A 25,559-nucleotide genomic window follows, 5' to 3' on the forward strand; every position below is an offset into this window, starting at 1 on the left:
GAAACTGTCATATATTCAGCATTTGTAAAGAAAAATAGTCTTTGAGAAGTTTCTAAGTGCTTACTAGGATAAAGAAGTTAAGGGAAGTCATATCATTCAGTCTGCATCAGTTGATAGACACAAGTTAAACATAAATTGTAAAAATAAGCTTTACTTTTAAATACAGTTTTGTCTTTGGACATGATGCTGCTTCTCAACATGCAATAATTTCAAACATCCCCATCTTTTTGTGCCAAGTCTGTGCCATCATTTCATTCTTTTTTATAATGTACATATATTACTTGGTGCTGAATTTATTGCAGATTGATTACATAATTTTTTAAAGCTTTTCATTAAAAACTCTTTCAACAGGTAAGATTTTGGTACTGGTTATCTCAGGATTCCCAGCTCTCTGTCTTTAAGAGGACTGCATTAAATGGAAGTTTGGAAAAATTACATGACATTTCAGGATTGGCTGAGATGAATTGGACAAAAGTGACTATACCTGTAGAAAGTGTGGCTGAGGAATTACCTTTTCAGGTAATTAAATATCACATTTACATTGCTTTCAAAAATATATTGTACTTTGGCCTTTAGAATTAATTTACTTTTAATGATGAAATGTAAAAAGAGAATTTCTATTCTTTAATGCTCACAGGAAAAAGAATTTAATTCAACTTTTTCCACAGGTCCATCTATTAAAGAGCATAGCCATTGTTTCAGTATTCTAAGCATAACTTTCTGTAACAATCATCAAAGGACCATAAAGATTATTTTGTTCCAACCCCCTTGGCAAGGACACTTTTCATTTGACCAGGTTGGTCAGAGCTCCATCCAGCCTGGCCTTGGGTGGGGCATCAACAACTTCCCTGAGCAACACGTTCCAGTGCCTCACCACCCCCAAAGTAAAGGATTTCTTCCCAATATCCAGTCTGAACCTACTCTTTAAGCTTGAATCCATTCCCCTTGTCCTGTTACTACATGACCTTATGACAAGTCCCCCTCCATCTTTTCTGTGGGCTCCCTTTAGGTACTGAAGGCTGCAATTAGGTCATTCTGGAGCCTTCTCATTTTGAGGTTGAATAAACCCAGTTCTCTCAGGCTTTCCTCACAGCAGAGGTGCTGCATCCCTCTGATCATCCTGGTGATGTCCTTTGCACTCACTGCAACAGCTGCTGGGGACCCAGAGCTGGACACAATGCTCTCATGGGGTCTCACAAGGGCACATTAGAGGGGCAGAATCCCCTCCCTGCCCTGCTGCCCACGCTGCTTCTGGTGCAGCCCAGGGCATGTTTGTGTCTCTGGGCTGTGGGTGCCCATGGCTGGGTCATGTCCAGCCTCTCACCCACCAGCACCCCCAGCTCCTTCTGGGCAGGGCTGCTCCTCATCCCTTCATCCCCAGCCAGGGTTGATACTGGAGGCTGCCCCAACCCAGGGTCAGCACCTTGTACTTGTTGAACTTGAGATTCCCATGGGCCAGTTCCTGAGCTTGTCCAGGACCCTCTGGATGGCATCCTGTCCTTCAGGAGTGTCAGCTGCACCACTCAGCTTGGTGCACCACTGCAAACTGTCTGAGGGTACTCTTGATCACAGTAATGAAGACATTAAATAACACTGGTCCAGATAGGGACTCCTGAGAGGCACCACTTGCCACTGATGTTCATCAGGACTCTGAGCTCTTGACCACTGCCCTCTGGATGTGACCATGCAACTAATTCTTTATCCACCTAACAGTCCACCCATTAAATCAATTTCTCTCCTAGTTAAAGAGCAGGATGTTGTGGGGGCCATGTCAAAGGCTTTAAGAAGCCCAGATATGGGACAGCTGTAACCCTTCACTGATGCAGTCACATCATCACAGAAGGCACTGGGCTGGTGAGGCAGGACTTGGCCTTGGTGAAGCTGTGCTGGCTGTCTGCAGTCACCTCCCTGTCCTCCAGGTGCTTAGCATAGCTGATAGGAGGATCTGTTCCCTGGTCTGCCCAGGCACAGAGGTGAGGCTGGTTCTTCAATTTGCAATCTATCCCTACATTTATTGTCCCACATTGCCAACTTCATCAGGCATGGTATAGATGAACACAATTAAATGGTATTGTAAATCATCATATTTGGTAACCATGAATAGCTAATTTAAGAATATGTAGAATTTTTATGTGTTCCAGCAGGAAGACTATTCAATAGTGATGACTTTTGCCAGTTTTGACTGAAGCAAGGTCATCTGGGTTGCATAACTTTCCCTAGGTAAAAGCAGTTATGGCTTTGACAGTTGAGGAGCAAATTTCTGACCTGGCCAAATCTCAGTTGTAGTTTTTCCTGGCTGATGTTCAGAGTTATTTGTAGGAACTATTTAGTTCCTGTGCAGATGTCATAAATATAAAGGAATATATAAATGTGTGTGTGTATTTCTGCCTTTTTATCATGTCACCTTTAATGAATGAACTATTTTTTCTCTCTTTACAGATTATCCTGCGAGGTACTACTCTAACAGCAAATGCTACTGTTGCTATTGATGATATCAGTATAACAGAAGAATGTGTAGTTGTGGGTAGATCACTTCCAGGAGTCAGCCAGGAGAGTGAAGGCAAGTTTCATGGTTTCCAATACATTTTCCCCCATGTCTGCTATATATAGCTGTGATTTGAATGACAATTTGAAGTTACTTTTAATAAAGTAGAGGATAATCTGAGAAAAAATGCCAGTATGCTGTAATCAATCATCTCCCTGGAAGTGTTCCAGGCCATGTTAGATGGGCCTTTGACTCTGCCTATGGCAGACTCAATGATCTTTAAAAGGTCCTTCCCAATCCAAACCATTCTATGGTTTTATAATGAAGGCTTTCACCCTTGTGTTATACATCAGCTGCTATAAGAAGTTTGCACTAATTCTGCAATGTAGAATTGCTATGTAGTACCTGCTCACATTCATGTTTGGAGGCAGAAGCAAAGCATCCTATATTTTCCACTAAAGAGCAAATTCTGCTGCTTTACCTTTAGGGCAAGAGGCTTCTCCCTTCATTACTGCTAAATATCTGACATATAAATGCACACCAAACTTGTCTTTGTACTCACACTCTGTGTTATTGAAGAGCCAATGGATGGAAATATAAAATAATGTAACCTCCTGTCAGACTGCTGCTCCTGATCCTCCTGATGCTGACAGCTGCTTTTCAAAATGGGCACCTGTGCACTCAGGGGTGATGTTGATTAAATTCAGGTGTCTGAATTTAATATCCAAAAATTTAAAGGCATAATAGAGAACTACAGTGTTGTGTTTTTAAGGCTTCTCTGATCCCTGTGTACAGTGGGGTTGAGGTATTTAGAGAAACATTTATTTACTTTAATTATTTTCCCTACGACTCCCTCATTCATTGATTAATCACAAAGATATTGGTTTTAGAAAGGAAGTTATTTTTTTAAAAATCCCTGTCTGAATAGTAATTTGAATATTTTAAAAAGTTAAGTTAAAGAATATGAAAAGTTGCTCATCATTCCTCTGACATACTTTCCAGAAATCTACTGAATAAAAACCAGTAGACCCTGGCTTTTTGTTTCCCCATTCATTGAAATTTGGGGTGTTGTCTAGTGTGCAAGTTGAGGTGCAGGCTAGTAGTGGTGCAGCACCCAACTTTGGTCTCTTACAGCTTTCATTGTGCCCTGAGCACAGAGAGCACAGCTACAGAGAAAGGTTTGGTGAAAAACCTGCACCTGGATCTGAGGGAAAGAGCAGGTTTGGTGAAAAACCTGCCCCTGGATCTGAGGGAAAGAGCAGGTTTGGTGAAAAACCTGCCCCTGGCTCCGAGGGAAAGAGCAGGTTTGGTGAAAAACCTGCACCTGGATCTGAGGGAAAGAGCAGGTTTGGTGAAAAACCTGCACCTGGATCTGAGGGAAAGAGCAGGTTTGGTGAAAAACCTGCCCCTGGCTCCGAGGGAAAGAGCAGGTTTGGTGAAAAACCTGCACCTGGCTCCGAGGGAAAGAGCAGGTTTGGTGAAAAACCTGCACCTGGCTCCAAGGGAAAGAGCAGGTTTGGTGAAAAAACCTGCACCTGGCTCCGAGGGAAAGAGCAGGTTTGGTGAAAAACCTGCACCTGGCTCCGAGGGAAAGAGCAGGAGCCACAGCAGCCTCTGAACAGGAGCCTGGTCTGTAACACCAGGCTGTGTTTGACAACTTTTCACACAAGTTTGAATATTATGGGGAGTAAGATACAGTTTGAGTCCATCAGACACTGAGATCAGCTGTTTTCTCTCCAGCTGTGATATCACCCAGCACTCTGCAGAGATGCTGCTTTGTTCCTTATGCTGAGCACGTTGCTACATTAAAAGATAAAAAGCACTTTTTGTAATTTTATATATTTGTGGGTTTACTTACATGTCTTTTTCTGATTTTTAAGGGGAAACAGAATCTGCAGATGCCAATGCTTCATCTTTTTACTGTCCAGCAGGATTTTTTTCATGTAGGGATGGGCAATGTATTTCACCTGACAAGTTTTGTGATTTTAAGCCTGACTGCCCAAATAACCACGATGAAATCAAATGCCGTGAGTGAAAACTTTAAAATCTGTGTTGTTAAGCTCCTGTGACTGTTTCTTTGTCCTATTTGCAATGCTTTCATGACTTCATAAATCTTGCAATTTAATTAAAAGTAAAAGCTCCCGAGAAATAGTTATTTCACTTGGATTCTGTTCTGTGAATTTTCCTCTTTTAGTTTCTGTAGCAACTACTTCTCTCTTAGCATTAAAATGAGAAAAAAGATTTTGATTAATTATTTAGTAGATGATGCTCCTTAAAAAAATAGTACTTTATTTTATATTTCTAAAGCATGGGTCACATTCAAACTGTATGTTTTAAATACTTTTGATGAAGATGCCCCAGCAGTACCCCAGCTGTGCCACAAGCCAGCTCACAGATATAGTTTAGGCTGAGTCAGCACCTTCTGTCTGGGTGTGCAGTGACTCCTGTCAGGGCCACATGCCTGGGCTGTGTCTGCATGGAAACAAACACGTGGGAAAGTAGAGGGAGGTGATGCAGCTCAGAATCCCTCTCCACTGTACAATCAGCAGGGAGCTTGGAACTGTTTCAGGGTCTCTAATATGCAGCTTCAAAAGTCTTTTTGATTCATTCAGTTTCCTGCTTTGCATAAGAAATCACAGTTATACTTTGCACTTTTGAAAATGAGTCTCTTGCTTTGAACCATCAGCGTTGCTGTAGAACTTGTGATGCATTTTCAAAAGGAGCTGCCATGAGCAATATTTTATACAAATTTTGTTTTAAAAATAGAGCATGGTGCTTTCTAGCATATTCAACACAAATGACAGAAATATTGTAGACAAGATCCTCAAATTATTTTCTGTGCCCTGTTATGCATCAAAAAGCATAAACTTCTTTAGAGATGCTAATATAATCCAATTTGACTGTTCATATTTTATGGTTTTTATTTGGAAATTTCATAATTGTTGCTCAGATAAACAAAGGTCTACTTGACTATTAGCAGGTAAAAGAAATAATTAAAGCTTCTATGTAATTTGTCTTCAATTTTAGTATTGAATCTTCTTCAGCTAGAGCACTGGTATTGAGGGCTGTAAGTGTTTAGAAAAACTGCTATCCAAAATATACAGAACTTTGACATATAAAACTGCATTTTGTTTTACTAGGCAACAGTTTGCCTAGCTAAAATCAGAAATGACTATTAAATGTTCACTAAGCACAATATCTTTCCTCTTGTGGGCCAGACTAAAGAAAATTCTGATGTCACTGTGGCACAGCTGAGGTTGGAAGGGATTATTTGAGGAACACCCAGTGGTTAAACATCACCCTGCTGGAAGCAGGGCCACCAGAGCAGAATGCCCTGAGCTTGACAGAGTTAGGTTCTGAAACCTGTGAGAATGGAGACTGCCCAGCCAGTCAGGACACTGCTCAGTGTTTGCTCACCCTTGCAGTAAAACAAGTGTCTGTTGCTTCTTCTCATGTCACTGCACTCAACTGAGAAGAGTTTTTGCTTTGTTACTGCTTCCCTGCCCATGTCACTCATATTAAAACTCTTACAACACTCAGTTTTCTAATTTACTTTATGTTTTTCTGCTTTACTTATGATTACATACCTTATGTAGCATTGGGTTATGATAGTCTGGATTTTTCTCCCACTACCCTTTTTAAATTCAGGTAGAGGGTATTTGTTCTCTGACAAAATAATAACACTTCCAAATCAATAGTTTAATTAAAAAATGTTCTAATTAGATCTAGCTGCATGCAACTTTCACTGCACTGAGATAGCAATGAAGTGGTAGGTTTTAATCAAGGAAATTAAGATCTGCTCTCTGTGGCCATTTATATTTCCTTTTAACTATTCAGCCTTTGTTTCCATTTCAACATTATACCTTTGGCTGAAGACAAATGTCCAGCTAGGTGTTCAAGCAGTCCTAGACCAGCCTTAATTACAAGTAGCTTATATGGCAACTGATTTTTTTTTTCTTTTCCCTCTAATTATGTGACTGAAGGCACTTTTTTATACCCAAGTTGCATTTGTCAAGACAATACATTAACAGTGTCATGCTAAAGGTTAAACTTTGGAAGCATTATATTTATGGTGATCTTTGCTCTAAGTATATTGCTGACTTATAAATCATTGTTCCTGCAGGGCTGGCTCAGTGTGTGCTAGCACTACAGCTTGTAATGTGGGAAGCAGAGTGTAGGTACACAAAGGGCCCTGCAAGCAGTTTGGCAAGCTGGCTGTTTCCAAGCAATAAACTTGCCTTTCAGCACATTAATCTGGTAGTCTACAGCACTAGAATAGCTCTTATAATTCTATTCAAATAGCATTTCATCATCTTCATGCATGTGTAGTCCATCATTACTTTCTATATTTTCTTTGCATATTCCTGCACTTGAATGCAAGCATTTCATATTTCTCAGACAATTTTCCTTATTTCTGAACTTGGTTAAGCACAGATTTTTGTTCACCTCTTCCAGCTGCCTTGTTGCTTTTATCAATATTAACATTTTTTCAATGGTGTTCCATCTAATAGTGATTGCATGCACCTTGACCTTGTTAATGTTTTTCTCTTTGTATGAAAAACAGGCAAGGATATTATGTGGGCTTAAAATGTCTTTCAAAATATGTTTCATTTAAATCTTATAATCTTAAAATCCAGCAAGGTGATATAGTTAGGAGCTTGGGTCCACTGAATAAGCCAGGTCTCCATACAATTCTTCTAACTCTCAATATCAGTCCTTGAGACATCTCTTGATTTTCACTTCCATTCAAATAAGTACCTTTTTCTCTGTCAGCCCTGGAAGAATTCAGTTGAAGATTACCACTTCTGGGACTGCCAAAATGTTTTCTTTCTTGAGTGTTGCTACCCCTGAGTATTACATCACAGCTTTTCCTCTGCAGATGAAGAATTTACTATGGCCATAAAGCTTTTATACTCTTTTTACTTGACTCCCATGCATTAAAGCAGAGGAGAAATGAGACAGCCTTTTTCAAACTGCAGATTTACAGCAGTGACCTAACACACCTCTCACATTGTGGGCTTGTGCTCTGCAAGATGAATGTGCAGCATGACTTCTATGGTCTACATCCTATGCATTTGGTGTACTCTAAATGCTCACTTTTGCACCCTAAGAATTATGTTGATGGAGTAAGAATAAGATCAGGTTGGAAAGCAGTCTGGTGACATAAATGTGTTCTTGATATTCTGCCTGACCTTTGCTAATTTCTCCCTTATGCTCTTTTGTCTTTTTTGTCTATTCTTTTATTTTTCTCTGTCTGTTTATGGTGTGGATTATCAGGAATAATTATATGGGTTTCTATATAAAATAATAGAAAATAATTTACATTTAAAGAAAATATAGCATATTTTTGCAGGCTTATCACATGATTTGAGGTTCTCCAATAGGACCCTGTGCTCAGTCAGTGATGTACTGAGGAATTCCTGTTGCAGCACTGACTCACAGCCACAGAGCCTTTGAGGTGTACTTTCTCCAGCATGGACTTACCCTTCAGAGTTACACCTGCTGCCACACAGACATAACCATGGCCACAGGTGCTTCATGGCATGGGCTTATTCTCAGCCACAGACACCCCAGGGTGTCCCAGTCTGCTGTGGCCTCATCCACAGGTCACGGTCCCTTTGGCACGAGTGCCCACTGGAGCTGCAGCCTGTGTCTCCAGCAGAGCAGCAGCAGTGACCTGGCCACCTGCCAGCTAACATCACCTGTGTGCTATCACAGAGCTCCAGGCACAGCAGAATGAGGAGATGAGCAGTGCAGCCAGCACTGAAAGCAAGAAGCAGCCAGTAATGAGCACTGTAATGAGCAGCCAGGAAAGCAGCCCCATGGCAAGCACAGGAGTGTGCCAATTAATATCTAACATCAATAACAGCTGTAAATTTGATCCAACACTTTCCAGTCAAACTTGTCATTGTCTCAAACCCCTCAAGCCACCTGTGCCAGAAAGGATTGCCATGGTTGAGCCCAGCTGGCAGCTCAGCCCCACAGAGCTGCTCACTCACTCCCTGGTGGGATGGGAGAGAGAATCAGAGTGAAGGTGAGAAACTCATGGGTAGAGATGAAGGCAGTTTGACAGGGAAAGCAAAAACCCAAAGCAAGCAAAGCAGAGCAAGGGTTTTATTCACACATTATGGAGACTTGGGGAGATCAGCACCATCCCTTGGAGCATCTCCCCCTAGTTTGCTGAGCATGACCCACAGGATGGAGCCATCCCTTTGTTCACAACTTTTTGTGCATTCCCAACCTCCTTGCTGGTGGGGCAGTGTGAGGAGCAGGAAAAGCATTGACTCTATATAAATACTGCTCAGCAATAATTAAAATATCCCTGAATAATCAACACCGTTTCCAGCACAAATCCAAAATACAGCCCTTTATCAGCTACCACAAAAAAATTAGCCACACCCCAGCCCAAACCAGCACACATAAACACATGGTATTGTTTTGTATTTATGTCTAAATGAAAGATGCATTTAATAGTTATTATTTCTATGGTGTACAATTTAGGGCAGCACAAGCATGCTAAGGCTAGCCTTAAATTAAGTGATTCATAGAGTGGACATAATCTGTATGTTTGTACACAGTTTTATGTACCTTAATTTGAATTGGAAGGCAAGTAAAGAGAAGGATGCATGCATTGTTTCTTAAAAACTGTTTTTGTAGCGTAATTGTTTAAAGATAAATATTATTTGGTTTCTTCATATATCTCCTCAGTATTATAAGAAACATTCCCCATATTTCCCTTTACTAATCTTGGCAAAACATAATACTTCTGCTATAATTATATAGTAATTCTTCCTAAATCTAATTTTTACAGTCAAATCATGTATACCAAAATGTCTGTCTCTAATGCTTGCTACTCCATTTCAGTCAGAAAAATCAGTAAATCTTAAAGATGAGACCAGACACAACAGCCAGATCAGAAAGACAAGCTAAGTTCAAAGAGTGAAAAGGTTGCCAGCTTCTAAATTGGAGAAGGTACCTAATAATGGAAATGCCTAGATAGCTATATAAGAGATAGAAAATATTGAATGGGCTTCAGTGGCAGAGAAAACAGGGTGAATAACAAGAAGACCTGAATAGTGACCATTGGATCTTAATTTGTATAGTTCAGTAAAAACAGGAACTTTCCCTTCAGGTTTGTAAATTTTTTTTAGAATTTTATTTTCCCCCTGTAAAAATCTCAATCTTTGTAAGTCCTACAGCTAAGTTAGGAGATATTTAGTGCAGTTAGTTGTTAAAAATGTATCTGCACAGTGATATCATTAGATTTATTTATAACAAAATCTTTTTAATCTGCATGTTTTGCCTTCATTACAGGCAAAGCTATTCCTCATTTCACAGATGATAGATGCCTTTGTGTTACATACAAATCATGTCTGTCTCATACTTAAAAGCCCACAAGACTGAAATCACAGAGAAGTCAGTTGCAATTTCATGGCTACTGAAATGGATTCCCCAACAGAATTTGGCAAAAGAAAAGGTCCTAGAGTTCTTTGCTCCTGTAGGCATTTATAGAGGAGACTACCACATCTATTTGTTTTAAACCTTTAAATTTAAGTTTGGATTTTCCTGTTTTGTTCTTGGGGTTTTTGGTTTTTTGTTTATATTTTTTTTTTGGGTAGGGGTTTTTTTTTGGTTTTTTTTTTGGTTTTGTTTTGATGTGTGTTTTATTTTGTTGTTTATTTTTTCTAGTTTGTTTGAGGGGGTTGATGGTTATTTTTTTCTAAATTGTAGCAGTTAATATTTGGAGATGAAAATTGAGGGAAGGGGGAACTCTGCCTTGGATTTTGTAAAGATCAGACTTGTTTGGTCTTCAAATAGTGACTTGCTTTTTGTCTTTTGTATGTTTGTTCCAGTTAGCATTGCTTGTTGCTGATGAACTTTTGCAGTTATTTTTCAACTGTTCTCTATTCAGATTGTCACTGCAGAAATTAGGCCACTGCACCTGCAAAGTGTGGTGTTATTTGATAGAGTGTATATAATAAAATTAATAAATAGTGTCTGGGACAGTAAACATAAACATGGGAAGGCAGATGTGTGTTTCAGGGTGTTTGTATTATAAAGATAGTTAAATTAGTTTAAGATGGCTGTGTCTAGAGTTGAACTGGTTCCTAGAAGTGATGACAATTTTATTTTTACCATCTAGCAACAAGTTCCTAAATTTATCTTAAAATTACTGATTAAAAATTAGTTTAAAGTTTATTGCCATATTGGAACATTTAGGAACAGTAAAAGAAAATATTATAAGCCAGTAATGATAATGTTATCTCTTCACCTGGATTTTTATTATTTATGATGCATTCTGTATAAACTTACATGGGCTGAAAGACAAAGAGAGATTTTAGGGGTTGTAGAGATTGATGAATTTCCATTCTTGAAGAACTGCTAATACCTTAAACACTAGGTTTGAAAATACTGTTCTGAGCAGGACTGTTCATTAAATTCATGATAGAACTCACTCAGCTCACAGAGAAACTGCACATCTGATTTGTGAAGGCCTTAGAATAAAACTCCTCAGAGCAGAAAGGGAAAAAGGACTTTGCATAAAAACCCCAAATCAGAAAGAAATCTAGGGTTTTGTGGTAACAAGTCAGCTCAGAGAAAACTGAATCTGCTGCAGGTACAAAGGCAGCTTTAAAAGCATCAACAAAGCCAACCACTCTGAAATGTGATGCTCACAGGATCTCTGATTCCTTCTTGGCTAGGGAGGGAGCTTGTTAAAAACAATGCTAAAAGGGGTAGCAAAGAAAAGTGTATTCATACAGGTGGCTTGGATACCACTAGGAATTAAAAGGCATCAGCCAAATGGTTGAAGTATTTTCTAAAGTGAAAATATAGACAGGATGACAATTTTTTGGTATGTTAAATGTGCAAAACACAGTAAGGATGGCAAAGCAAATTTAAGAAACACTGGCAATAAACCCATCAGCATGTGAAGAGAAGACAGCCTGGCAGAGCATAGGCTCATGTGATGGTTAGAGCATAAAGAGCACGTGAGAAAAAAAAAAAAAAAGAAATAGGAGAAAAGCAAAAACAAAAGTCTTAGGAGAGAAGGCAGATTGGATTGTGTGAGTTCACTGTGCAAGAGACTTTTTTTCTGAATAATCTGTCTGAAATGGAAGTGCCAGGCAAAGAAGTTATGGGGCAAGACAATTATATAATTGAAGTGTTATTAACCATCAAGACCCAAGTGCATTTCACCCAGGCTCTACCAGCTTGCTGTATTCTTGTATTTTCCCTAGGTGTTAAATAGCTGGTTTGAGATTTAGTTAAAGGTTTCAGGGTTATTTTATCTCAGTGTACTCATCCATGCTTAAGCTAAATGGTCTGGTGCATCCTTTCTTTTCTGTTTTGTCTGTGTTACAAGTTACAGATGCAAGAAGTCTGGGCTCTGACTTAACAGTTTTATCTTGTTTATTTGCCTCATTTGATGTAACCATCTGTGTCCAAGGTCTGTCATATTCTTTGTTGCTGTTCTCCTGGGAATATGTGATGGTTTCTTCTATTGAGTAAAAAGCAAATCAAAAATAGCTGCCCATATTCCTTTTTCATTATATTCTCTCTGGGGATTTTCAGTAATCTCTCTTATGCTTAAGTCCTTGAGTATTTGCAGATATATTTTGTCTTAATTTTATTCATCAGAACTTTATGTCAAAAAATTCCTTCCTTCTGCTTTTTAGTCACATTTGATTTGCATCATTTTATTGTTGGCATTTCTGACACATACACCATATGCAGAGCAAACATATATTTTCTTTGATCTCTTAAACATTATTTATTCTTCCATATTTGTAGAATGTTGTTTCTTTTTTTGAAGATAATAATTTAATAATTCAATAGCTTAATAATTTACAAAACCTTCTCTTTTTAGAAGCTATAGCCATAAATATTACTAACATTCCTCATTAGTAATTTTTCATTCTTTCTAAAAAATTATAAATAACTTGGTGTGACATAGTTTCTGAAGAGGAAAACAAACAAAATCAAACACAACAAATAGAAAAAACCTCCTATATTTTCCATAAATAAACACTGATGTAATCCTGTTCTTCAGATGTGTGAATATGATTCTGATGTGTGCAGATTCTACATACCATACTGTGACCATAGTGTAATGAGACCACTGAAAGCTGTGATAAGTTATAAAATAATGGCAGAATTCTGAAAGTCATACCTGAATTTTTCCTTTACTTATTCTATGTATATGATTAATAAATTATTTTTAAAGTCTTTAAATAATTCTACTAATGTTTTCCATTTAAAGCCTGCTATATTTGCAGGAATAAAAATACATAATTTTGTGATTTAACAAAGATTTTTGTATAAAATGCCAGAGAGAAAAATCTGATGTAAAGAAATTATTTTCTGTGGGAGTGGTGAGTCACTGGCACAGGTTCCCCAGGAAAGCTGTGGATGCCCCATCCCTGGAAGTGTTTGAGGCCAGGTTGGATGGGGCTCTGAGCAGCCTGGTCTAGGGGGAACTGTCCCTATGGCAAGGGGGTTGGAAATAAAAGATCTCTAAGGTCCCTTCCAACCCAGACCATTCTATTATCTATGTCAATATACATTCATTCATAAATTACACCCTTCCACTCTTTTTTTTCCTCTTTATTTGTAATATATACATTTTCTAAAACATCACTGCTCTTTTAATTGAAGAATTGATGAATGCAGCTGAATATGCTTTTCAGATCTTTTTCACTTCAGCAGTTTGTGTTTCAGGGATTACCAGTATCACAGTGTCTCACTAATGCCTGATATTTAACTTTATTCCAATTATGAATAGAGGAAGGATTTTGTTATCATTAACATACTTGCTGGCATTTAGGAAAAAAGGCCTTTAATTTAAGAAATTAAAGATGTTGCAGGAGGTTTGTTGCTGCTTTGTGTGCTCAGTGTTCTTGCTCTGTACCAGGAGGACTGTGAGGTTTGTTTTCAGCACCTCCTTGCCTGCTCTGAGTGCTTTGCTGAAGCCCCCAGGAGGGAAGGGGCTGTTTCAGTGAGTACAGAGCACTCAGCAATGCCTTGGTTGCTTCTCTGTGGCTGCTCTTTCATTCAGCTGCTACTGAGCAAGTACCTCATGTCTGCTATGAAGCTGTTCTGCCTCTCCACACCCCTTTCCCTTTTTCTAGAATATTGATGACATATTAGAAACACTTTATTTACTTTTCATTCTGCAAAGCTTTTTTAGTAATGTTGTGTATGGAAATGAAATGTCTCTTTCTCTATTCCAGCTGCTGTGTGTGACTTTGAGAGAGAGAGCTGTGGCTGGATTGAAACTGTAAATGGAGATGAGTTTGACTGGGTAAGAAGTTCCAGCAATGCTCTTCCATCTGCATTTCAGAAGCAAGCTCCTCCACAGGATCACACCTACAATAAACCTGAGGGTAAGACAAGCCAGGCTAGAAGAAGACAAATTGCATAGATAAACCTGCTCTTTAACCAGATTTTAAGTGGAGACCATAAATGCTGTTGAAACATTTTTAAACTTTTTTTTTTTTTTTTTGCCTTTAGCCTGAAAAGTTGTTTTTTTTATTTTATTTTAACAGGTCATTTTATGTTCATTCTGAAGACCAGCAACAGCATTTCACAAATAGCTCGGCTACAAAGCCCTAAGTTCAGGCAAACAGGAACAAATTGCACACTGTCCTTCTGGTATGAAATAATTTATATTTAAAATTCCTGGGTCATCTCACATTGCTTCTTTTGGGCTGAAATTGAGGTTATAGTTCGAAATAGATACATCTTTCTCTGAAGTATTTATTTCATTTTATTCTGTCAGTGTATAGTCTTCATTGTGAACAATACAGATATAAGATGAAACACTTGGAGAAAAGAAGTGAAACGTGACGTGACTTTGTTGTCAGGCTCTGAGCAAAATTATACTAAAGGATTGTGCCTGTATATACATGGGCAAATACCACAGTCCTTTTGCTAACAATTCTTTGGTAATTCTTTTAACTTTTTTAATTTTTTTAACAATTCTTTGGTAAGTAAATTTGAAAATGTGGATTTTTTTATTTTTTTTTTTAAGAAAAGGAAAGCGTTGAAAAATCCAATAGGTCCTTGAGTCACCTACAGTATCCAAAAGTAGACAACATCATTTTTAAGTAAAAGCTCCAGTGTGAGAATTGGTTCTTTGCTTCCACTTCCTTTTTCATATACACAAGAAACACAAAATAAAACAACAGATCCCCAGAGCTAAAAATCAACAATCAAACCCTAAAAACCATTTTCAGTAATTGTCTAGTCTCAGTGTTTGTGCAAACTTGTCAAAGACAGAAAAAATATAGCTTTGATAATTTGTTTACTAAGGCAAAGTTGGTGCTGTTGTTAAGTGCAGTTTGTCTCAGTGATTCAAATACAAAAGCCATAGGAAGTGGAACTGTCTTGTTATCCAAGATTCATGACTTGAAGTTGGACATTGCAAGTTGTATATGTGCTTCTGCTCTCAGTTTTGTTGTACAATTGCCAACCTAAGTAATTATCAGTTTCAAATGCTGTAGAAGGCAACATTTTAACAATAACTAACACAGATAGAAACCATATTTATGCATTCAGTAGATGTTCTCTTTTTCCTACTTGGAACTTTACAATCATGCACTGATTACTTTTATAAAATGACATTATGCATCTGAGTGAGCAGTGTTTGTTGCTTAATATAAAAGCAAATGTAGTCTCTTCAGTTATGGGTTTCAATTTAATGAAGTATGCTGCTTCTCTCAAAATCTTCAGTTCTTGAGATGGGTCTTGGGCTGGTATAGCAGCCTATCCTACCATCATTCAGAAAATGGATTGAATTACAGGCCCTGTGGGCTTCCTGTGTATCACAGAGATATAACAGAAGAGGTACTGGTCATTGTAACTGATGTGGCCCATTTCCATCATTTGCCCACTTGACATTCTTATTTTTATCATTTTAGGTACTACAATTATGGAGAGTCAGTTGGGGCAGCAGAGCTGCAATTGCTTGTGGAAGGGCTGAAACAGCCTACAGTCCTCTGGAGGACTTACTACAGCGAGGGAAATCAGTGGCTGAAGGCAGTCATTCAGCTCGGGCGCCTTCCCTACCCTTTCCAGTTTTCACTTGAGAAAATCAGTCTGGGCTTTTATGAGGGTGTCTCAGCAATTGATGATATTACATTTGAAAACTGTGCTCTCCCATCTCCAGCATTAAGTTGTGAAGGTCCAAATCTCTTCTGGTGCAGAGACACAAGAGCATGTATAGACAGTTTATTGGTCTGTGATCTCGTGGATGACTGCGGGGATGGGTCGGATGAAGACAGCTGTGGTGAGTGCTCTCCACCCTTGTTTGCTTACACCACACAAAAAATGACTTGCAATTCACCCCTGGGCTGAAAGGGCACACAGTTGCTACAGCAAGTCATGATTCCACTCAGTATAGTTAAAGATAAGACAGAATAAAAATTTTAAACTTAAATGAATATGATGGGTTAAACTGAGAGTAAACGGAGCTCTATCTCCTTTATCCAAAGCAAGTACATTTCTTCCCCTTGTGTAAAACATGAACACTTATCACAAGTTTATTTTAAAAGAGAGGATTTAAAGTCAGACAGTTGTTTTGGGTCAATGTGCTGTCTTTGGTTTTACTGACAGAAGTGCAGCAATATCAGATGTACTGATGGGCTGAGAGTGCCTGTCCTACCTCTTAGGATCTATGCTCTTCCTATAAAAAAAAGTTGATCTATACTAAAAACATATTTGTCCCCTTCAAAGGAAGAACTTGAAAGTCCTGAGGAAAGCTGTGAGTCATTCACATTTTTGACATTCACCTTGAGTGCTGAAGGGTGCTGTTGATGGTTTTTCCCCTGAAGCATGCATTCATCAATTTTAAGAATTCAAGAACATTAATATAAAATAAAATTAGCCAGCATTTGCTTTATCACTTCCTGAGGTAACTGAATTATGCAAATCACAATCAGTTTGAGAAACGGGGGGCACCTTACATGCTTGAGGTGATATCAGTCTGCAGTAATAATTGCTGATATCAACCTAAAACTGCTGTAAATTTAAAAGAAAGTGAAGGCTTTCCAGCTTATCTTAGTTTTTCTACTTGTGGAATGCCTACCTTCTTTATAACCCATTTTGAGATCTATGATAAGGTTTGAGTTGGTTTTAAACACCATTAAATGCAATAGCTTAATTTAAAAAAATTGCTATAATGTCAGTTACTGCTTATGTAAAGCAGATGCAAAGCTGGAATGCAAGTTTGCCACCTCTGACACATTCTATTGTTTTATATTAGAAGTAATCAATACATTTTGCCCGGGTGTCAAAAAAACACAGCTGTGTTATAAACTCTTTGATTTAGCTTTGATAAAATTATGGTATTAATATTATTGAGGATAATAAAGATCTAAACACCAAGGTGTTTTTAGGGCTACATCTGCCAAGCAAAAATACATTAGATCATTTATCACACATACCTACAAGACAGTATGGTGTGGTTTATTTCATTCAATTAGCCTCAATTTTAACTCTGATCTGTTCACTTTCAGTTAAAAAACTTTACAGTCTTTAATCTTAATAATACATAAAATTAATGACGGAACATTTTATTCAATAAATTAAGTACAATTGGACGGATATATATTGGAAATAAATATTTGCAAGGATTAAAAAATATGTGTATATTAAAGCACTATCCCTTTTTGATACTGCTTTTTTATTTTTGACAGTCTGCTCCCTTTACATTTCAGACCCTGCCCTACAGTGTGACTTTGAAAATGGGCTGTGCAGCTGGGAGCAGGATGTAGAGGATGACTTTGACTGGGTCAGAATTCGGGGTCCGACGCCCACAGTCAACACTGGCCCACTGAAGGACCACACCACAGGCACGGCCAGGGGACACTACCTGTACCTGGAGTCCTCTGAGCCACGCCACTTCCTGGATAGAGCAGTTCTGCTGAGCCCTCTCTTCAACCCTGCTGGCAACGGGACCTGTGCTTTCCGCTTTCATTACCACATGTTTGGAAAACAGGTTTATAAACTGTCGGTCTTCCAAAGGACTGTGAGCAACACCAAGGGGTGGCTGTTGTGGTACAAGTTTGGAAATCAAGAAAACAGATGGATCAGGCAGACACTCTTCATCAGGAGTTCTAAGCCATTTCAGGTAGGATCCTTCTAAGTTGTGAAGTGTTTTATTTCCTGCATTACAAAACACTGAGAGTATATAAATGACTGCACGATCTCAAAGCTATTTGTAACTGTCTAATCAATTTTGCTTCAAAATATGTTTGTAGGTTTTTTTGAGGAAATATGTAAAATATTTTTGTTCTTGTACTTTTCCTCCCAAACCATTTAGTTTTAGTATTTTGAATATGTGTTATTTAAAATGGATACTGTTTTTGTTTTTCAAGGATTTGGTGAAAAATTGTTTTCAAATCTACTACAAAATAGTTTGATTCATCAATTCTGTTCAAAAGAATATCCTCTACTTTGCCTTACTTATAAAGAGTTGCAAATTAGTTCTTAATTATATAATGTTAGGAAAGATATCAATACAAAATATTTGGCTGCCGGGTTAGAGTGAGTCAAAAATTGCTTGGAGAAAGATGAGATTAAAGTTACTGCTATTAAATCTTGACTTATATTCTCGTCTTTTAAATGCTGTATATATTATTTAACTTTGATTATATCTGGTCTGTTTATTCCAGTTGGGATATTCTGCAGGGTTATTAGAAGAGACATTGGTTCACTTGATTGTCAACTGGTCCTAAAATTACCACCCTCCTCTCCCCCACACCATATTATAAAAAGAAACATCTTCCAACTTCTTTTTAAATTCTATATAGTCCAATATTTTCTTTAAATTCTTATTTTCCAAAACACTATTTTTAAGTAGAGAGACGTTCTATCCTCTTTGGAGGACAAGGCATTAATATTACCATGGATACAAAGAGCCACATGGAAGGAGAGTGTTCATTCTCTGTCAAGACCTTTTGTAGAAATATAAAAGCATATAAACATCATGCTCTCAAAACCTTTTTCCCTTCCCCTTTTCCTCCTGTGTTTGGTGGTTTATCTAAAGAGCTATAAACCTACATGTCCTATATTTGACCTCCTGAGAGTTAGGAAGGTCTAGTCAGTAACTGAAATGTTTTTCACATGTTAGTGTTGTAGTGTTTTCTATTGCACATTTCTTGCAGGGAATTTCAAAGGTCTTATGTTATTTTGATCTAGTTTTGTTTCTCATAGTAATTTGTGAGGGGCATGAGGTGTAAGTTTGATCTGAAGAAAGAGCTCAAGATCTGATGTTCATTATTGTGTATTGTGTATCTTGTAATGGAGTTTGCTGTGTCACAACCTACAACACTTCAAGACTCTGAAGTTTTGAAGAGAGCAAGTTCAGCTTTGTTTCTGCTATTGCCAAGTGCTGATCCCTTCCTAACCTTCCTTTCTCTTTCCAGACTTTCTTGTAAGTGCATAGTGTTCAAACACATTATATTTGAAGTATTTCTGTTGAGATGTGTACTGGAGCTGTCTCTCAGTTCTAGGCTGTCTACAGGCTGTGTAACAGGTTAAAGCTGTAGCTTCTGTATTTACTGTACATGTTCCCCACACCCCATAGAATTTCACTGCTTTCACACCACATGCTTAAAGTCTTGTAGGTCATCTCAATGCTTCAAGTGAAGTGTTTAGATTCACTTGAAAATGGAATTTTTTTTTTCATGAAAGTCGAAAAATAAGATAGAACTTTTAAAAAATTTTCTGGTCAAAATATAAGTCTTCATAATCTTCTCTGTCTCTAACCAATGCATCTAGTCAGCTCTTACAGGATTTTCAGAGATTCCTAGTGAATAGAAAATGTTAGACTATAGGACCAAAGATAGTCTAAATATTTGTCAGTCAGACCTTCATTTTGCTTTTTCTCTTCTAAATGTATGAGATAATTATACATCTGAGATGTTTCCTCTTTCTATTTCCTCCCTATGTGAGTAGGTCACTTGTTGGCCCCAACCAGAGAAATAATCACTACAGATAATAAATCCCTCAAATTCATTCAGTTTATTTGCTAAGCATGGGAAGCCAGCTCTGGGAGTATATAAACAATTGTGCATATACACCAACTCCTAGGAAAAGGAGGAGCTGTCAGCCAAAAATTCAAAGCAGCAAAGAAAGGCATTTGAGAACCTCTTGAAAGTCAGATTCCCTTTTGAAAGTTTTGAACTCCATAGGTATGAAACTCTAGGCCCTTTAATTGAATCCTCTGGCAGAAACCCAAAGGCAACAGCAGAGTCCCTTGGCTCACACCCGCTCCCAATAAGCCCCAGAATCTTAATTTTGCCAGGAAAGCTTTGCTCTAGCTGCCATGGAACCACGGTGACATTTGTTGCTGCTCCATCAGATATTTTACACCAGAGTGTTAAATGTGATATCAGTGAGAACAATGGGAGGAGCTGGAGGAGGAAATGGTAAATTTAGAGCTAAACTATTTAAACAAAAGGAATGCAGTTTTCTGAGACAAAATTAAGCACCTCAGTCTAATACTACTACTGACAAGTATTAAAAATGGTCCCAAATACACCAGCTTATAAAAATTTTGCAGCTTTATTGACCTAGAGTTTCCATTCCTCTGCAGAGGGTATTATCTTCAAGAGATTATACCTTTTTTTAAACTGAAAAAAAACAAAGTTAAAAAATATAATCCTTATAAACTATTCCTTTTAATTATGTGGGATACTTGTTTCAACATGAAAAAACCTCACTGTTGAGTGTCCTTGTCTCTTTACTTGTTCTGCATTTATTTTCATTCTAAGAAGTTTACTTACATGTCTTTTTTTTTAGATAAATATTTGAAAAGGTAGTAAAATAAGATTGTGTCTGTGGTAACCTACTCATATTGATGATGAATACTGTTTGCTTTTATATTCCTTGGAATTCTCCTATCTGAAATAGTTTCTGCTCAGAAGAAAGTGCAAAGATTCTGTTTTAACATTTCAGAAAAATTTTATTCTCTTAGCTTGCTCTATTTATTCATATTTCTGATGATATGGAAAAGGAAACAATGATATGTGAAAAATGGCAAAATTCTGTATCTCAATCCTTTTGGGGACTCTAGTCTCCTTTTTGTCATGACATAAATCACATTCCTATCATGTCTGTCTCTTAAGAGACCTAGGGCAACTTTACTGTATTACAAAGTATACTATTTTTAGAAAAAACATTTTCTTTAGCCCAAAAGAGTTTTTTTTTGGCTCGTGCAGATTATACATTTATCTCTGTAAACAAAGGTGGTTGTAGATCTTTGATACATCAAAATGTAAGTAGTACATAGAGGAGTCTATCATAATTTTGAGATAATTTTATAAAGATCACTTTTGCATTTTCTTCATTTGCTCTTATGAAGTTTAAAAATGTAAGTACAATGTTTAGATCCATGGTTAACTATTAATGCTATATTTGGTATCCTTACTAAAAATTTTAATATTCTGAGTATCATATATAAAGATTTATTTGTCCCTTCCAATATAAAGGTTTCTCCATTTAAGTGTGAAAAATAAGGACCAAAATCAGAAGAAAATAAATAGCACAAAATAATGTTGCAATTAAGTAGATATAAAATATATTTCATATATTCCTATTTCACAAGTGGTTAAGAAAAGCAAACAAAAAAACCCACTATAATAATTTTAATCTTTTTATCAATTAGATATTATCTTAGAAAGTAATGGAATATTGATTGAAACTTAGAATGATACATTTGCTATGAATATAGAATAGCACTATGTTCTGTGAACACAAATACAAAACAACATTATATCTCCAAGTACTATTTTTATCTGTTGGGTTTTTTTTGTTTTGTTTTGTTTTTTTGGGTTTGTTTTGTTTTGTTTTGTTTTGTTTTGTTTTGTTTTTTTTTTTTTTGTTTTGTTTTGTTTTGTTTTGGAATATACAGATGCTTGTACTATGGTTTTTGGTATGACTTTGTCATGTCAGTTTGGTGTCAAACGCATGTGTAGCATACATCTTTTACATCCAGGCTTTTGAATCCATCTTGTCAAGAGAAATAGAAAGGGCTAAAATTGTACTTATATAAGGTACTAAGTGGCTCAGGTTGCAATCACAGAGGCTGTTCTGCTTTTTCACCCTCTACTCTTCCTTTTCACTCCTTAGTGAGAAGAGACAGCAGTTGTTCTTTGGGGATTCTGATGATCTGCTATGTAATAAGGAAAATGGCATCACAAAAATCACTCTTCAGTTCTTTCTGCAATTCTTGCTTTTACTTGCAATTATATTTCTGAGAAAAGAGATTGATCCACACCCTCACCCCACCAGCCATTTCTGTAATGAAAGACTCAGAATTCTAGTGGCAAAGGGAAAGTTTGGTGTAATTCTGTTTTAAGAACTATTTTTATAGTGGTTTAGGGTTCTGTTTCAAACAAAAAGAGTCCACTGTGGCAGTTTGTGAGGTTTCAGAATGTAATGTTTTTCTTTCATGCATTTCTAGTGGTGATAATTATATTTCATACATTAATAGTAGAACAGGGGGACTTACAGTAAACTAAATACCCTTTTTACCAGTTTAAGACAAGATAATGACTTACTAGTCTTTGTTAGCTATAATATCCTTTAAGTAAGGAAGTTTAAAATTTCATTTCCTACATAACAAGCATCAGAACTTGTATCCCATTTCAGTCCCTCAGAGAGAATATTTTAGTAGGGTTTGTAACATCGATAGTTCTGCAGACTCACTCATGTGTGAATTTTTCAGTCTTCTCCAGTCACTAATTGATAAGCATCAGGTTGAAATTCTGGACTTACACTGGTGTATTCCAGAACATGCAGCTGATTAAACTGAACCAAACTTCTTTGCCTGTGACTTCTCTGGAAGAGTGTGCATTATTTTTTATTGACCCAAGGAGAAGTATTATTTCCTAGTGTGGAAAGCACAGGAAGGAAGAAAACAAATCAAAGTAATTGTGTATTTATCATTATTTTGGGAACGTTAAACTGGGTGGGGGGAAGAATTGGAATTGTTTGACCCTTTCTAGGGTAAATCTTTTCAGAAAGAGATGCTTGAGATTTAGCAGAGAAACCTCTAATGAACAGTGTCACAGAATAGCTTCATAGAGAAAGATCATTAGTGATCTTTGTGAATAGAAACAAGAGAGGTATTCTGTGAAATCATCAAGTAACACAATCCAAGAAAAGGAAATAGTATTTTAGGATGGTCTGTTGTAAATTCATTGCTGTGGGATGTTTTGGATACAAGAAACTACGAATGAAGTCAGTAAGTAACTTGGGAAATTATCAGAAGGAAAGTCTATTGAGGGCCAGTAGCTCAATCCGGAGGCTACGAGCTCCCCCTGCCATGCCCTGCTGGGTGTGGGTGGAAGCACTGCCTGCCAGGATGAGGCTCTGCTGGGGTGGTGCAATCCAAGGGGATCCACCCTGAGCTGGCTGGACAGCCAGCCTTGCCACCACACACCTGTGCTCATGCTGAGAGGCACTGAGCTCTTGCTGCATTGGGAGCTCACTCTTTTTGACATTCTAGCTGTGATTTCAGATTTTCTGCAGTCACTTTTGCCCTTACTGAACCAGGTTTATTATTGTCAAGTGTTGTTAGCCTTCTGCCTTGATTTGATTGTCTACTGCCTTTTTCAGGGCCTCATTCCAGTGTGTTTTGACATACCAGTAGGAGTTTGTTAATGTTTAGCTGGTCAGATACGTATTTTTCATTAAAATCTGGTGTTGAAGCAGTTCTGAACTTGTCAAGGACTTCTCTAAGACATTCATTATATTTCTAACACCCACTTGTGATCATTTTTATGTTATTGCTTTTGATCCATTCCCTGCTAGCAATTTCCACACAAAGATTTAGACAGCATGGATTTCCACTCAAAAAACAGCTTCAGTTTCAATATTAAATTTATCATTCCTCATCTTCTTTCTCCTACTTGTCACCTTTGTACTTCCCCTAATAATCTGCTGAGATTAATATTCAGGAATTCTTTTATTTTTCTTCTTCCCCACCCCCTCCCCATCCTTTGAATGTTACCATTTGATTTTGTTGCTGCTTACTCCTCAAATACTACTTCAAATAAAATATCTAGACATATTTTCTGCGTCTCAATTGCTCTTTTTCTGACTCTGCTTTGTTTCTGATCTCTGTGTTGGCTTCTTTCATCCTTGATACCTCTTTGCATATTGCACATCACTTTGTGATTTTTTGCATTTACCTTGTGCTGTTGGTTTCTGGTTTGTTTACAGACATCATTCTCATTTTATTTTCAGTATGGCATTATACAGCCTGTGGTTTCAGACAGACCTACACAGTTTTGTATGTAATTTGCTCTGGAATAAGTTTTTATTAATTGGCTAATATGGACCTTTAAATTTCCAAATGCCCTGGAATGGGAAGAGACATGTTGCACCAGATAAAAAGTTGCTTAAATTGTCATCCAACCTGAGCAGCACACTTCTCACCATTATTGTAAAAAAATTTCTTTCTTCATGTCCAATCTAAATCTCTTCTCTTTCCATTTAACATCATTGCCCCTTTTCCTGTGAGTAAAAGTCTTGGAAAATAGTCTCTATCTGTTTTTCTTATGAGCCAGATTTAAGTATTGAAATGCTGCCATAAGCTCTCCTCAGATCTTTCCTTTCTCTAAATTCAAATCATTCATACTGTCTTCATAGGAGAGATGTTCCAGTGCTCTGAATCAGTTTTTGAGGCACTCCTCTAGACCTACTCTTACAGCTCCATGTGGTTCTTTTGCTGGGGAATCCAGACCTGGATGCAGCACTCCAGGTGTGGGCTCACCAGGGTGGAGCAGAGCAGCAGAATCACCTCCCTTGGCTGGCTGGACACACTTTTTGTATGAAGCCCAGGGCAAAACCTACACAATTCTGCATGTGATTTAAACACAAAAAAAAAAAAAAAAAAAAAAAAAAAAAAAAAAAAAAAATCAAGCTACCAAAAAATTAACCACATACCCAACCCCTAAAAAAGTTGCTGTCTTATATTTGACACTCCTGCTTTTTTAGAAGGTGTCCTGCAGGTGTGATGTTCAGAGATGGCTTCAGGGTGTCTGAACTGTGCCAGAGGTGGCTCTGTCAGGCCAAACCATGTGGAATAGTCCAAGTCTGTCCTGTTGAAGTGCCAATGCCTTTTGGAATGGCAGCTCTAACTCTTGCACTTGGAGGTCCCAAGGTCTCCAGCATGTCCCATCCTCACAACCAGCCTCAAGGGGCTGCAGAGGGCCAGGAACAAGAGATGACATATCTCATGTCAATCTCATGTTCATACTTCATGCAGAACTTGTACAGGCTCTAGTTTGGGCAATTCATGCTCAGGTTTCCTAACTAGCCCACAATCTAGGTCAGAAACAATATACTTGTAAAGTGGACAATGTGGGAGCCAAGGCACTTGAGGGAAGGGTTGAAAATTAACCTTAAGACTTTGTGGTTGGTGGTGAACTTTATTGATAGTGAAGATTATTCAATATCTACAGTATAAAGTGAAATACAAAGAATTTTCATACTGGAAACGCGTTTGGCACAATGCAGTGTATTTGAAAAATAAGTAGTGTGAGTTTTTTAAAAAGTCATTCCTAAAAAAATAGTTTTGCCATTTTTTGATAAATGGATTTCAGAACATAGAAAATTGTGGAAACAAGGAAATCATATGAGAAATCAGGAAAATACATTGTACAAACCATTGCAGAAAATTTCAGAGTCTTAGTTCAGGTCTTTGGGAAAAATGGTGGCCTTTTGTTCAGTGCTCTCAGAATGCTTAAGAGATAACCCACTCTAACAATAAAAATAATTTATTCTTTGCACTGTTGTTTTATTGATATGCTGTGGAAGACTTGTCATGATGTCATCAAGTTGCAGCATGTGCATAAAGGGGACAAGGAATAAGAATTTCTAATCTATCTTTAATAATGCCTTTTCCAGTGAAAATGATATTTTTAATTTCATGTCCATCATTTCCTTGTAATCTGTTTTTTCTTGAAAGGGGAGAAAACAAGGGAGCTGGGGTGAGTGCTTTTTACCTTTTTTTCCCCTATTTACCTGCAGGCTTCTCAAAGGAAATCACATTAAGTAAAAA

General features: G+C 37.5%; 1 protein-coding gene across 1 annotated transcript in view; it reads left to right on the plus strand.

The window, feature by feature from the left end:
• The window catches only part of MALRD1 (MAM and LDL receptor class A domain containing 1), a 230,720-nt gene that overhangs the window by 40,946 nt on the left and 164,215 nt on the right, over positions 1-25,559 (plus strand). Inside the window, 6 exon segments of the mRNA XM_056482973.1 lie at positions 352-519; positions 2,440-2,560; positions 13,717-13,869; positions 14,032-14,137; positions 15,406-15,773; positions 17,203-17,615. Coding sequence (XP_056338948.1) covers positions 352-519; positions 2,440-2,560; positions 13,717-13,869; positions 14,032-14,137; positions 15,406-15,773; positions 17,203-17,615 — 1,329 coding nt within the window.

This window comes from Oenanthe melanoleuca, chromosome 2 (genome assembly GCF_029582105.1).
Source record: "Oenanthe melanoleuca isolate GR-GAL-2019-014 chromosome 2, OMel1.0, whole genome shotgun sequence".
NCBI lineage: Eukaryota > Metazoa > Chordata > Aves > Passeriformes > Muscicapidae > Oenanthe > Oenanthe melanoleuca.